At 41.2% G+C, this 15,657-nt stretch overlaps 1 protein-coding gene across 7 annotated transcripts in view; it reads left to right on the top strand.

The window, feature by feature from the left end:
- The first annotated feature begins 2,619 nt into the window (after positions 1–2,619).
- Positions 2,620–15,657, top strand: part of neto1l (neuropilin (NRP) and tolloid (TLL)-like 1, like) — a 52,665-nt gene continuing 39,627 nt past the window's right edge. For 6 of the 7 annotated variants that reach the window (XM_026364503.1, XM_026364504.1, XM_026364499.1 and 3 more), the window contains exons 1-4: positions 2,620–3,276; positions 3,889–3,945; positions 4,045–4,179; positions 4,601–4,849. In XM_026364503.1, the coding sequence (XP_026220288.1) occupies positions 3,249–3,276; positions 3,889–3,945; positions 4,045–4,179; positions 4,601–4,849 (469 nt within the window). In that variant the 5' untranslated portion in view covers positions 2,620–3,248. Of the gene's footprint in view, positions 3,277–3,888; positions 3,946–4,044; positions 4,180–4,600; positions 4,850–15,657 lie in introns of those variants that run through there. The other variant, XM_026364505.1, reaches the window with a different exon arrangement.

Consider the following 15,657-nt stretch of genomic DNA (forward strand, 5'->3'; position numbering starts at 1 on the left):
AAATAGGACTACTATGATTCAGCTATATTCTGTTTTATTTTCCACATAATAGTTGGCAAATATCAAATACATTATTTTTTTTATATGTCTGATTTTTTTTAAATTTCTGACTTTTAGAGAGAGTGAAAGAGAGCACAGGGCTTAAAATTGCAAACTAACAAAGGCACCTCAACAAAAATGAAGCCAAAGGTAGATTATGTGCTATCATCTGATGGAATTATTTTCCCACTGGCTCCAGGTGCAGAGCCGGGATAAAGGCAGTCTATCACCAGAGACCCAGACAGCTAATGTAGCATAAAGTGCTGTTCAAAATTTGCCCATGGTCAGAGCAACACTTTCTTTTAACTGGGTCCTGCTTAATGAACTACAAGCTACCTTGAATGACAAATAAATGGTGAGCTTTTGGCCAACAAACTTCTCAATGCATCACTAATAAGGTTAATTTGAGTCCCAGTGGGCAGGTGGCATTAGCCTAAGTGTTTATCCGCTTTTATGCTGTCACCTGTTAGACTGACAAAAAGAAACAGAGCTGGCAGCGTCATTAGAGCAACAGCAAGTAGAAGGTGAGTGTCCAATCTGCTCATTAGGTCTGATCCGAATGTACAGACCGCAGCCATGAATGACTTTGTTTTGTATATGCCGGAGGTATAAGACGGCACATTTTGGGCATGTCTACTTGAGAAACTACATGTTTAATGAATGAAGTGAGCTGTTCCTCCTGTGTATACTGTATGTATGGATCCAGTTCTATAGAATATTTTCCTTTTCCCCAATCTGATTATACTTACAAATGTACACGACGCCAACGCAGCACAATAGTTATCTCGGGCCAGATGACAGACTTCCTTAATTAAAAATGTCAGACTTTGAGACTGCTGAATTGCTTCTCTGAGATGCTCCCACTGCCTCAGTGCTATTCAGTCAAACAGACGCTTTAAACATGCCAAGCTAAACTGGAGGCTGTTGTTAAATTCACCAGGGCTACTGTTGCATACAGTGGGACAGATAAGCCTCATTTGAATAATTCCCATATAACTCTGCTGCTTCATCTCAGCGTTTACCCATCAGAAACGTGTGGTGTGTTTATAAAGTTGACAGATGACGCAGCACCTGTTAATCAATAACAAGCTTTGGGCACTGCATTGTGTTGTGTATTGACATCCCCTCAGACTGGAAGATCTCTAATAGGCTTTGCCTTTGCAGAGAAATTGGCATTTGAAATTCTTTTCAGCCATGTTTTTATTCTGTTTGCGAAGTCTTGGAGAAAGCAAAATGTGCGATGCTACTCTGTGGGTTTTAAAGCTCTGTGGGAGTTGACTGTGCAGTAGCAAGAAAGCAACTGGCTAAGCTTCAGTTATTGTGTTGGGGGGGGGGTAGGGTCTAAATCCCAAGTCCATTAAATCACTCTATATAACAGATTAGCAGGAGCCTATTAGTTGAAAAGAGTTCTGAGATTTCCCACTCCCACATGCATTCTCAAAACCAGCATGGCACCTGCAAAGTCTGCATTACCTGCTCCACGCCAAAACACTTTTAAAGTCGTCAGCAACGGACCACTCTGTGGGACAGGATGTAATTAAGAAGGCGTTGGAGACAACAATATGCCTTTATCTTAGAAATCTCCAGAGGGTTTGTACACTAGAAAAGTACACAGTGGGAACGGGAAGGACAAAAGAGACATAACAGACATAGTCATTGCGTTCAAGTCTGTCATGGGCACAACAGAGCTAAAAAGAGTTTACATAAGCACCCATTAACAGTCTATTTCAAGCTGATTCAAACTGTCCAGCGAATGTTAACCAGCAACATTAACATACGCACAGAGGGACCGAGTCCAAGATTGCCTCTGCAGCAGGGGCACCTGAAGATGGATATTGTCTGCTTGGTGCCAAGACTATTTTGAGAAACTGAGCCACTGACTTGTCCCTGGGGTATTGGCATACACCTCATGAAAGTATTAGGTCTTTGTCACTTATCTAAGACAAAGAAGAGGCAAGTGCAGCTTATGTGTCGACTTCACTTTACCTCTACATTCCTGGTAGCAATTGAAAAAAAATGAGCAATAGAGAGAAAACCTGAAGATGCCATCCATGATAACCCTGAAGTCAGTGACATGTGGAGCTGCACCAACCACTCCAGTGGTTCTTCTTATTGGGCAGAGGGAAGAGTTTGACCTGGTTTTAGTCATAAACACAGATGCTGTGGATGACGCATAGCTTTATAGTTCTGCATTATTTCATTCAGCAGGTTGATGGTGCTGATAGGACCTAGTCTTTGACACATATTGTCTTGTTTCCCATCTCATTGCCTTTTCCGCTCCCCTTTCCATCTTCTTTGCGCGGCGGATCCAGGAGGTGAAATGTAATGAGCGCTAATTGTTCAAACCAGGCGCTCACACAAATGCATACAGGCTTTTCCCACACCACTTTTCCCAGTGTGCCTTCATGTGCGTGGATGAAGTCGAATCCTGGAGAGAAGTTTTCCGTACGTGCGTCAAAAGTGCGTGAGGATTGTGGCGCATTGGACGGCTCGAGTCGGTGTTGAATGAACGGAAGGAGGAGGGACATAATACGTTAACTCCTGCTGGCTGCGGGGACTCTCCAGCTGACTCTCCAACACAGAGGGAGGCACACAGAAGAGCACTGACGGCCGTTTGGGAAACACAGAAGCGACAGAAGAAAACCCACTTCGTTTGTTTGGCCACCCGGTGTCTCCAGGAGATTTTTACGCACCGCGGAGAGCAAAGCAAACGCTGCAGAGATGAGTGTTGCGCGGTTGCACATGCTCCTGAAGGATTCCCTCTCCTGATACAGGGACCCGAGAGGACAAAACAACGCTGTCCACGATGTTTTGCAGAAGAAGATCGCAAAGGTGGAGCGAGTAGAGAAGGGCTGATGACGGGACTATTAATCCTTTCAGTGCATCCAAAGCACCAAAGGGCATTAGAAACGTTTGGATGGAAATCGGGCGAGTGTTTAGAACTGTTTTTGGTTTTATATGAAACTGGCGATTAGTTTTCATTACTGACACATTCGCAAGGATCTTGTTTTTTTGTTTTGTTTTTTTAACTTAGGATTTTATTAAGGAGTAGAATTGCTTTTGTTCACCAAACATTGACTGGTATGAGTGGTTTTCCACGTGAATTTTTCAGAAACTCTCATCTCAGTCTTTTTTTTTTTCTCTCTTCAAGTATTTCTAAATCTAAATGGAATTAGTTGAGTCTGAAGTCGTTTGTGAAAGGAACAGACATGGTTCATGGGCACAGCTTCCCTCACGGTAAGACATCCGTAATGCATGTAACACATAACATTAACGGCGATGAAGTGGATGAGTCGTGTAATCAGCGTTAAAACGCTGCAGTATCAGAGCAACAGTTTACAGTGAACATAGAAACACAGCATCCTAAACTCACCGACGAAGGTCGCACTGGAAGTTCTTGTAGTATTGGTTTTCCTTTTTCAAATACATTTTAATGGTATGAATTGTTATTAAGAAAAATAGAATGTGGCACAATTAAATTAGGTTCTTCGAGAAATCCATCATTTTTTTTAAAATGATGGATTTTATTAATTGAAGTCAATCAAATTAAGTGTTTGCACGAAGTTACAGGCCTGGATGTTATGTGCATGTTTTCAGTTATTTATTTATTTTAATATCACTTTAAATTAATGTCTTCCTAATTGATAATTTACCAAACAGTCTGTTACAGTTTCAAGTTTTGCACTCAGGGCAGGTTTAGCATACAGCTGATGTGCAGTACCTGAAATCCAAAACCTGAAATCTCTTCCTCAACCTTCTCTCAGCTGATACTGATCCTGTGCACAAAACAGTGGATTTGTTTGATGGGAATTCAATTAAATGCACTTATTTATCTTTCGGTTCTTACAGTTGTTGCAAGTCTTCTCATACTTGGCTTGTCTGGGGCAACAAAAAAGGACACAGCAGGTAATTCCCATCACCACACACCTTTCCGCTCAGATATCATCTCTGTTGCTAACTTTGATCTCCGACATTTCTTCTCTTTTTTTGCTTTATATGATTCAGTGAAAAACAATTCTGGAGTGAAGCCTGCAGGTCAGTGTGGAACGTGGGTGAAAGAACCCGAAGGAGGACTCTTCACTTCTCCCAATTACCCAAACAAATACCCTCCAGACACAGAGTGTGTTTACATCCTTGAAGGTAAATATTCTCTTGAAGCACAGCAGCATTTAAAAAAAAAAAAAAAAAAAAAGCAAGGCGATCTATTTATTTATTCTCAGCAGAAGCATTCCTGGGGTTATCCTGAGGAGAAAAATCCCGCTATCTGCTCGGAGAATGATTAGATACATTGCAAGTGGCTGCTTCAGGCTATTATTTTTCACATTAGCAGATGATATTTGATTAATCAGTATAGATAAACAGGTTAAGATATTACCAAAGTGAACATGGACAGCTCTGGTGTTTTAGAGATAAATTGACTTACAGTCAGGCCTGGAGGCATTTATTGAACATGTGGGTGTGCTGATAATGGAACAGGTTGAATGTTTGTCAATGAAAGCGTGACAAATATTTTACTCCCTGGTTTCTGCTAGGTGGTAATTATATTCATTGTGTCTTCCAGCCCCCCCAAGGCAGTGCATCGATCTACACTTTGAAGATAATTATTCAATCGAGTCCTCTTGGGAATGTAAATTTGACAACATTGAGGTTCGGGATGGACCATTCGGCTTCTCCCCAATGCTCGGAAAATACTGCGGTCAGCACAGCCCACCTGATATTAGGAGTAGCGGTCGATATCTGTGGATAAAATTTGTTACCGATGGTGAACTGGAAGCGGTGGGATTCTCAGCAAGTTACAACTTCACTGCAGGTACGTAGATCTTTTTTCTTTTCTGGCCTAACTGTTTCTGCCCATTCATTTCTTCCTTTTTAAGCTTTATAGCTGTAAGTGCAAGACTCCAAATGAATAACAAACATCATCCAGGGAACTCTGCCTTGTTGGAGCCTCTTGCAGGTTTATTGATTGCCTGCACACGCCCAGTATTTCCATTGGCTAGGCTGGGCATTGGGTTTTTCCTTTCCTCTGTGTTCGTAGTGATGTGGAACAGTGTCAGACTTTAATTCAGTTGAACAGGCCCACTCTTCAGTTTACAGGGCTGGAAGATGCTGAGGGCGCCTAACAAAATAATCTCTATTGTTGAACACAACTGTGGCAATTAGGGTTTTGTGTAAAACCTTGGTTTTCTTAATTTGCCTCACATTTGCATCAGATCCCATTACTGAAGCAGTGTAAGGATTGATGACAAGGAATCAGGGCATAGCCGTGATTTAATATTCCTTCACCTACACTTGACTGAGTTTAATAACACTGTCAACCTTTTAGTGTGTTTGAGACTTGAAAGGCACTGTGCCAGGAAACATGAATGGTATGCCAATTCGTCTCCATATCCACTGTGCCTCTAGGGGCGTTTCACCACTGGAGATTTGAGTGTGTCATTGTTTTTGTGATGATCACTTGTGCAGCACATCGACCTTTCATCCAAAAACATGCTACACCAGAGGCTACTGAAAAGAAAGCTATCGCGGTGAAGGGGGACCGTGGAGTTATCTCCGGTGGCGTTGTGTGTGTTCTTATCTAGAAATCTAAATGGTGATGCTGTTCATGGGAAATTACAGTGAAAAAATGGAGTATCATTTCTGAGTTTTAAAAACATAGTGACAGAAAACTGTTCTGGCTCATTCAGTGTTATGCAGCCAAATATGACATTCATAACATTCAGAAAGCTTCAGAAAAAACAGTGCCAGTTATTGTTACATATGTTTTTAATTCTTTGCTGTGGAGATTGCTGTCTGTAGAGGCAAGAACTTCTTATCATGAGGCTGTTTTTGCAACTGTAATTGCTACAGTACAATTCGGGCTTTAGCCTTTATAAATACACTGATATTGAAAAGATGTAATTAAGCTGAACTAAGCTAAGCATTTACCACACAAGAATACTGTATCAGTGGGTGGATGGCATTTTAGCTTATGTTAACTAAGCTGACATAATACTGTAGTAGTATTAGGAAGCAGTTATGAGAGTATTGATATCACTCACATGTCTGTATCCACAATGAGCTTATGTTAAAGACTGGCTCTGCAGAGCGCCCTCGTTACCAGATGGTTAGAGTGCACGCCATAAAACTGCATTGTCCCCGGTTCAGTTCTGGCTGGGGCCCTTTGTTGCATGTTAGACCCTCTCTCTATCTTCCCATGTTTACTGTCTGCCTGTATGCAAAAATATCCTAGATGTACTGTTGGGTTTGTTGCATTTGGTAGATATTGCATAGGTACTGTGGAGCCCTGCAATGTGACATATCCATTTACATTTTTCACTCAATTTGAAACGTTACCAATATAGATAATGCATCTGGACCTGAGGGACCTGTACTTTACATTACAAAATATGCTATATTTGATGGTTGACAGCAAATGGGCCGACATGACTGAGGGGAGAGAGCCAGTGGGTACATCATGCAACAAACGTTCCCAGCAAGGCTTGAACCAGGGATGTGGCAGTTATGTATGTATGCCCTGTAATCATTAGGCCACCAGGGCACGACTGAACATTTGCTTTTGACAGACTAACTGGCTAAGCTACCTAGTCGCTGGCTTTAGCTTCATATTTACCAAACAGCCGTATTGTCTTCTCATTTCTGAGCATGAAAGCAGATAAGTGTTATTTCTGAAACATCTTTTTTTCTAACAGAAAACTATTTTAGGTTGACATGCTTGAAAGGCTTCATAAGAAATGAGCTATTCGACAAAGTTTTCTTCCCTAGTAGATGTGAATTAAAAAGTACAGTGGAAACATTAACACTGTGACCACAAAAAAACTGAACTACGCAGGTAGGAAAAAAACATATTTTCTGTGATGTGCAACTCATGTATTGTTTCTTTTTCCTGCGTCTCATTGAAATTTTGCTGAGAGGAAAGGGGGAAAAAAGCTCTCCCTCTTGACAGGAAATATCTGTGGCATATGATTTACATAATTAAAGAAGATAAAAGTCCTGAATTCACTCAACTTGATACTCTGAAATCTGGCAGTGTGAATAGTGTCTCACATCTGCAGCTGCTCTGCTAACCATGCTAATTCACACAGCCTTCCTCTGATGAATGGGAGCGAGAGAAAAAAAGATGTAACAAAGGTGACATGAATCAGCTCCTCTTACTCTCTTTCCTCAGTCATTTTTGGAGCAGAGAGATAAAAACTCTCCTGCTTCTCCTTCACATTCTGCCAGAGTCCTTTCAGAGGACTCATGCTCTTGATGACTAATGCAGTTAGTACAGCGCCAGTGAATGGAGAAAGCGGCGGCGGGAATCTCACAATATTCAGTGTCATATTACAGGAGATGTTAAGATACTTCAGTAAAGTACTTCGACTCCACAGATGGGGCATCAGAAAAAGTGGGAAGTTGTTGGAGTAGCAGTCATTTGAGGTTCATTCAGAACAGTGACTTAGTTGATCGTGCCTGTCCCAATGATGTGATGTGCTTTTTTTTTTTTTTTTTGTCAAACATACTTATATACCTCGTACCCTGTTGGTTTCCCTACAGCATATACAGTCTATGATGTTTCATAGGGTTATGAAAGGTGTGGGGGGAGTGTGACAAAATGTATATTTGAAAATATTATGTGCAGATTACTTCTACTATTACACACTAACAATTTTCTATTGACTTACCCGACTACAAATATACACTTTACATGACGAAGCTGTGCAGCACCTGTACAGGGATCAGTACACAAAAGCTTACCAGGCTGTGGAGTCCATCTGGCAGGCCGTATGCGTGACTGAATGAGCATCCGTGTAGTCAGGAAATACCTCTGCCGAGCTAACACATGTGGGCTCCCAGATGAATCGCAGCCAATCGTCATACAGCCCCTGATATTGATCTTGACTCAATACTCCCACTAGTGTACACTCTAGTTAAACCAACAAGCTATGATGTGTTAAACAGTGAGGTTTCCACAGAGCGAGGCTGCTTGTTTACCCCTGTTTTCAGTCTTACTTTGTTTTACTAGAGTAATGGTGGGTAGTGTTTGTGACAGCTTCAAACTTAGCACACAAATATGGGAGTGATATCAGTCTTCACATCCAACTGTGCACAAGAAACCAAGTATTCCGAAAAAATGTCAATGATATGTCTGTAATAGCACTTTGAAGCAGCTTGCAGACCTACTGTAAGTCTATCCCAGAAGTCATCCCACTCTGCTGCTCAGTAATCAAGTCTAAAGCAGTAAATTAAGAGAGGGAAGCTTTGGACAGAGGAGCAGGCAGTAAATTACCTATGGGAAGAGTGTTTTTAGGAAAAGACGCGGTGCCTCAGGGCAGTAAGGCTTTTGAATTTAGAAACATTTTTCCCAAGATTATCTTTGTTTTTAGTATCTCATCCTTTCCTTCATATTTTATATTATTTTCATATTGAAACGTTTAGTTTTGAAATAAATTGCATCTTGTTCATGTGTGAGTGTCAGTGGAGAGATGTGAACGTTTTATTTTTCATAACAAATGTGAAGTTGCCTCCCCAAGAGTCGTATCGTCATGGGGGATTTGAGCAGCATTCTGCAATTTGTGTTGTCGTAGGGCGCCGTGACCTTAGAACCCTGTGGACGGGTGGATTAAGTGGTGTTTCAGCACCTTCAGCTAAAGTCAGAACAAATAAAAGCTGCCAGCTCTCCCTCTCTTGCGCCCTGTATGCTGATCTTTGGCTGTTTGCAGAGCCAAAACCTTGCTGAGGTAGATGCTGCTATATGGAGGACCAAATGATGATCAAAGGACTTTAAATATACCTTTACTTTTAATGAAATATTGTTGAAGGAGTGAAAAATATAGCATGTAAGATGAGATGTAAATCTCCTCGTTTAGCACATAAGTAATTTGTAATTTACAGTAGATGTGAAAAGTAAGCTAATCGGTGCCAAAACAATCTACTGTAATATTTACTGTTGTGGAAAGAACAGATCCCTGGCAGTCTACCTTCAGGAGCAAGTGTAATGCATGTTCGGCCTGTTTAGAATTCAGGCTGTGACTAATGCATCTATAAGAAAGATGAGACACTGATTTGTGCTGTAAAGCCTGACTGATTTTGGAAGTGAAGGAGTCAAAATGGCATTTAAGATTATAGCTGGAATAGGATATTCACGGCCGTGAGATTGAACCGAGTTTGGCTCAAATAGGAAAATTGAAAATTAAACAATGAAGATCAACTCTTCTTTACTCTGACTACAGTGGCACCATTTCTAGGTTTGCACAGAAGGATTAGTATCTTGTCAGTTTCATCTGTCTCCAAAGTCATTTTCCAGTGGCAACAGCTGACTTTGAAATGTGTTTTAAAGTGTTTTTCATTCAGCTGTATCCACTCCACTCTCTAAATGACATTGCCAAAGACGCTGACGTTCACCACACTAGCAGGAAGTATAATGATGATAGTTGTCATGTAATGTCTCAATCTGAGTAACTTTGGGGAATTTGGCTAAAACATCCTTTTCACTGCAGTGGGTAAATAGCCGTAGAGAGACTGAGAGTTAGAAGTAGGACTTTTATTCAGGAGATGCAGACGTTTTAGGGAACTGTCATACTGGAAAAATGAGTAAGAGAATAAACAAACACTAACATGTACCAGCAAACTGTAGCATTTTGATATATTTTTTATGCCAGCTGATTCCTATAAAAGTACTTCAGTAATCCTTGGTATCCTACATTACAACATGTGGCATGCACCTTCTGAATAAGACGTTATTTGCTCGAGTTTTCTCGGTAACCACTTTGTTTAATTTTACAGATTGTTCAAATTGCGCTCTTGCTGACCTTTGTTTCTGAATTTCAAAATGAAACACACAATGGCATTTATATACAATAATCTGAGTCGTTTTAATGGGAGAAACATGAAATGTTGTTACATAATCGTGACTTGTTTAAATACATGTTGAAATAGAGTGGGAAAAAATTAATTCTCATAGAGACTACTGAGCTAATAACATGTGGTGCCTCTTTTTCTACTGTGATACCATTCAACCTAAATCAAGAGAGAAACACTGTCATGACTTTGCACTACACTAGTAGAGCAGCCCAGGTACTAAAAGTACATTTTCATTCTCTGTGTCTCAACAGTGGTAGGGGCTCGGATTCACTGTGCGCATTAGAAAGGTAGAGGAAATTCATGAGCAGGAATGGAGAGAGAACTCTCCTGCGGTGCAATTTATGGATTTCAACATGATTTCAGTGAAGAGTGTCTTTGCCAGACTGAGGCTCTTGCACATAGTCACTCCTAATAAATCACAGCATTTTTCCTTCTAATGCTTATTGTCATTAGCGCTCCCTACAGTGCACGTCACATTCTGTGTGAGTTTTCTCCCTGATTGTTCAACACTGCCCACTGTTTCTTTGATTGTTATGGCTCCGTCTTTCCTTCGCTGGGAAAATGTGTAGGTGCACCTTTCCCACAGCACCGGCATGATCCTCATGTGTAATGCAATTTCCCCAAAGTAATGTTATCAGCTGAAGGGCTATGGCAAACAGAAAACTGCCAGGTATTTGTTTGTGTTTATTTTTTCCAGATGAGTCATTGTAATACTAAAAAAAACAACTGATAGGACCTGTGTTCGGAGGACAGGCAGGACCCTGCTGGTTTTCTCTAGCTGTCTCTGACTGCCCACACCTATCTCATTTCAAAAAGAATCTCCTCTGCTCGTATGTAGTGGGCAAGAATGACAGATGGTAGATTTGAGCTCAGCTGAAGATACCCATCCTTCCACACAGCCTCAGTTTTAGCAAACCAAGATGGATGGCGTGAGTTAACATTGCAGGCACTCCTCTTGCAGCTGTGGAAGAGGTTGGTCTCACCCTCGCTCGCTTTCTTTTTTCAGCTAACAGTACCTCTTTTCTTCTCTCCCCCGTCAGTTAGTCATAACCGGTTTCAAACCAACCCAGTCTCCTGAAAATGCTATGCAACTGAAGCGCAAAAGCAAAATAATGTTTTGGTATTTTCACTGGATGGATTATGTTCTGAGGAATTGTATTTGTTGAATGAATGAAGCACTATGTTTTGTATGGGAAGTTGCAGGGAGGCGGTTTGGGTGAATGATGGGCATACAAAACACAGGACAGTCAGACCCAGTTTGGAGTCCAGTCCCAAGTGTGGTCAAGTTTACACAAGAGAGGCATTTTAAAGTTAATAAGGTTATTAAATACGCTGTACATTACATTTTTCTATTAAGTCAGATCACAATCTATCCCCAAACTTAACCAAGTGCACTGAGTGCCTAAACACAACTATTAAAAGTGTGTCTTTGTGTGTTATATTTTGTACAAGTACAAATCTGTGCTGTACATATATACATATATACATCTTTAAATGCTGCACTGATCCATCCTTTTCCTTTCCTTGGATATTTCGATAATAAAATTCATTAGATCTGAGTTCAATCAACAACAGAGTTTGGGTGGATTAGTTTAATAACAGAAAACAAAGCTTTGGGCTGTAACATTATCACAAAAAGTGAACTCCTAATAGTTTCCTGTTGTCTTCTTCCCATTCGTTTTTGTTTAAAGCCTGAGTTATTTTACTGGACTTCAGCTGTGTGCTGATAGATACATAACACTTTAAAATATCTGGATTTTAACTTCTTTTCTCTGAGGTTTTCAGCCACCTTCACGCTTTGTTGTTGTTTGACTATGTTATTTATGTAAAGTGAGTTAGTAACAGTCTACTGCTGCTGCCTTGGTCTTTAACAAGGATAAAAACACAAACACATCAGCAGTAAGTGGGTGGGAGGAACAGCAGGACTGAAGTGACAGCTCTCTGTAGGGAAACAGAGGGGACTGTCATTGTAGCCGCATAACCTGACGCCAAAAGGGGCGCAATTTCATGAGACGTCTGCCAACGTATGTGGGGATGCACTTATAGCAAAACCTCACATGGGTTCTATTAGAGGGCTGGGTCAAGCAGCCTACTGCATATCTGCAATAAGGTTAGAGGACTGAAACAGAGGCAGACATTACCCTGGTTCTAGCAGTGCACACTTCACAAAGCCTTGTAGATGGATTTTATATTCTCTTTTCCATTTTTACGCCACTTGTTCCATTGTTGCTCTGATATCTTGCCTCACTCCTTCCTGCTCGGCAGAGGATTCCCGGCACAAAATGTTCAGTAGCTTATCAGTACGTTCACTCAGGGGACATGCAGTCAGAGTTTATCGCCCGGTGGAACTTAACTCACTATCGAGGAAGATGGCTGATATTTATGTCCTTTGGCTCTTCCAGGCGCTCCTAGCCAATTACTCTGCAGATCAATCAGTAGCTCGGGCCGCCTCCTGCTTCCATCCTCTGTGGCAGTTTGTTAGCCAGGCCTGCTGTTCAGCTGCAGATGCTGTGGGGGTCAGGGTACCGCTCCGTTGTAGCTGCAGGTTTGCAGTAATGGAAACCATGGTGGTTGCAAGTTATTTGTGGCGTGGTTTGGGAATTGGAGGGGAGGGCTTTTGTAAATGTGTCTGCTTCAACTGTATACACACACCATATGGATCAATACCCATGTGTACATATAGTAGGTTGGAACGTGTATTTGTGTATGTGTGTGTATGTGTGTGTGTTTGTCTACATTGCGCATCTCTCCTATCAGTTAGAGAATCTTGGCTGCTTTCCTATTCAAACCCCCATGTCCTTCCTGTGCTACATTTACAATTGAGCAATGCATTATGCATTCAGTCAGTGTTTGCTACATTGTACACACGCTGCATATGTTGCTGGTCTCAGAACCGCATTGGAAATTAGCTGGGTTGTTGTTAGTGTTTTTTTTTTCCTCTACTCCTTTCTTCTGTAGGCATAACAGCTTGCCCAGGGCTCTTTGTTTCAATAGCCTATCACGGCGGTGGATCCTTGGCTGTCATGCTGAGAGTGTGACTCTCTCCATTATGCTGCATTAGACAGCAATGAGACTGAGTTGTTTGTTTTATCTCTACACACCCAGCCTACACCCAACGTCCTAGAGAATTATTCTCATGTGGGGCTGATTGAAAAGGTCTTTTAATTTTTGGAAGGTGAATAAGTTTTGTTTGCTCATCGCTCCTGATTTGTGCTCCTGATTTCGAGGGACATCACAGAGCAGATTGCTTTCCATGCTTGACAAGTTTTGGTTTTGGTTTCATCTTCATATCAGAGGGATACTTCCTTAGGGAGCTGGTGTGTTACAGGGATAAAATGCCTTTTAACTCACTCAAAATGAGTCTGGATGTTGTATAGTATGTCCTATTTTCACCATTTACAATTTGCTCATACATCGTTTTTGGCAGTGAATGGACTCTACTGTAGATTCCCAGCTTAGCATTAAGGGCAAATGTCTGATTCCAAAAGGACCTAAATCACATTTGGCATCAGGGTAATCTAATAGTCAATGTTTTGCCGCTGGGGAATAATGTCAACAGTGAAGGAGTGCAGGACCTTGATGGGATTATAAGATGTTTGAGTTGAATTTGAGCAATCCTCAGAGGATTTCATAATGAAAAGAATTGTCATGGATTCAATTGGATGGCCACAACAATATATAATACTCCCACACTGGAAGTGGTAGTAAAATGAGTTGATGGTACATTTCATGAAATTAAAGTGCAGCTTAGGTCTTATATTGGCTGCTGTGTTGGACGGTTAAAACATATCATTAAAATCTGAGAAGCCGGGCGAATGACAGGTGGTTTATTGTTTACAAGTGGCTATAAATCTCCAGCTCCTCTCAATTCATAATATTTTATTTATTCTAGACTTCCCTATTTCAACCAGGAAAGAAATACTCAAGCAGAATTTCCAAGCAGGTCAAGGTTTGGTTCTCTTGCCTTCCCGTTTCACCCTATCTGAATGAAGGATTGCTATTGCACCCAGACGATCCATTATGTGAGTATGCAGGCTGCAAAACGGGAAAGACGAGGTTACATTTGAATGTTTACCGTTTGTCGTTGTTAAAGTGCATGTGACATTTGGTGTACTTGAGGTGCCAAACAGACTGCACGTGTTCTGTGCTGTTTCAGTTTACTTTCAGCCATTTTGCTGAAGGTGTCAAGCATTTACTTGGCCCTAAGACCTTGAGTCACCACAGCTGAAAGAACTGTCAGGATGACAGTGTAGCAGAAACATGTTCTTAGCTAAGTGTTGTTTTCCATTCATCCTCGTGATAGCTCAAATTGCTCATCCATCTGTGATTATTGAGGTGCCTTGGGGTGCGTGAGAACATTTTTATTTCCTCCTCAGACCACTGACTGTACACCCGTGGAGTCCAGCAAGTCAATTAAGACTGTCTCCTTGCATTGGACAACTGAAGTCTCTCTGGCAGATTGCTGAGAGCATAGACCTGGAAAGGAAGTCGATGATGTGTGTTCATCTCTTTCTCCCTCAAACAAACACTAACAGTCGGCTGAACACATTGGCCTTGCTGCTTTTTCATTTTCCATTTGACAAGCACGATTAATCACAGCACTCCTATACAATGCATGCACATGGCCACCCAGAGCTTGTGGGTCTCATTAGTTCCCTATGCAGGCAAATGTACAGCTAGGGAAAAGAGAGGCAGCAGGAACACCACCATACAGTAGCTATAGTGCTGCACATACTGTATACAGTGCATACATCTTGTGACAGGAAACACAAAAGAAAAGGCAAAGAAAAACTGAAAAGACAGATTCACTAATGAAGAGAAATATTTGGATAGCTGTGAATCAGTTATGGCCATACTGTGAGGAAGACTGATAAAAGATTGGGGCTGCTCCATGTCCCCTCAAGGCTCTGCTTCAATCTGAATATTCATTGAGCTGACACTGGGTTTTCGTCTATAAAAAAAAAAAGCCAATTGGCTTTTACCCTGTGGCTCCTAATAAGCCTTTGTGCCTAACTTGCATACAAACGGCTTGTCATAATACACATACTGATACCTGCACTTGCACATAAACAGCCTTGAAAACTGCTTAGAATGCATTAGGAGTATGTTTAAAGTGTCATACGCAAAATTAAAAAAAAATGTATTACTAGATAGCATGTTTTCTGTGACAGGTGTTTGGCTTCATATCTCCAGGACTGAAAATAAGACCTCCTGACTTTATCTTCTTTCATGCGTGCACTATGATTGTTTATTCATTCCGTATAATGAAGTATCTGATCTGCTGCAGGAGAATGAAATTGTTTTGGGAAGTCGTTCAATTTGTCAAAAAGCAGATTATTCATTTATTCAGCACATTCATATAATTCTTCATTCACTCATGATCCCAGATTGCCAGTTTTAAAGTAACTTTTCTACAATTCTAATATTGTGTAGAATTGTCTTTGCTGACAATACAGAGTCTGAGTATGTTCTGAAAAATGTGCGCTCTGCAGATACAACACCCTGCATGCTGAGTCTGAATGTCTACACAAAAGCAGCAACGGTCGAGCTAAGTAGTGCAAAATGTATTTTTTGATATATAGTCACTGCACATACGTAGAGTGTGTGGAGTCATGCGCATGTTTGTATCCTAATGTGCATCTCTCATCCCAGGATTGAGTCAATCTGGATTTTAGCTCAGGGAAACTACTCAAATCTGTATGCTACTCCTAATCCCTGTGCACAAACACAGACATACACACTGGACCTCCACTGAGCGCCTAGATCTGAACCCTC

The sequence above is a fragment of the Anabas testudineus genome, chromosome 2 (assembly GCF_900324465.2).
Source record: "Anabas testudineus chromosome 2, fAnaTes1.2, whole genome shotgun sequence".
NCBI classification, from domain to species: Eukaryota; Metazoa; Chordata; class Actinopteri; order Anabantiformes; family Anabantidae; genus Anabas; species Anabas testudineus.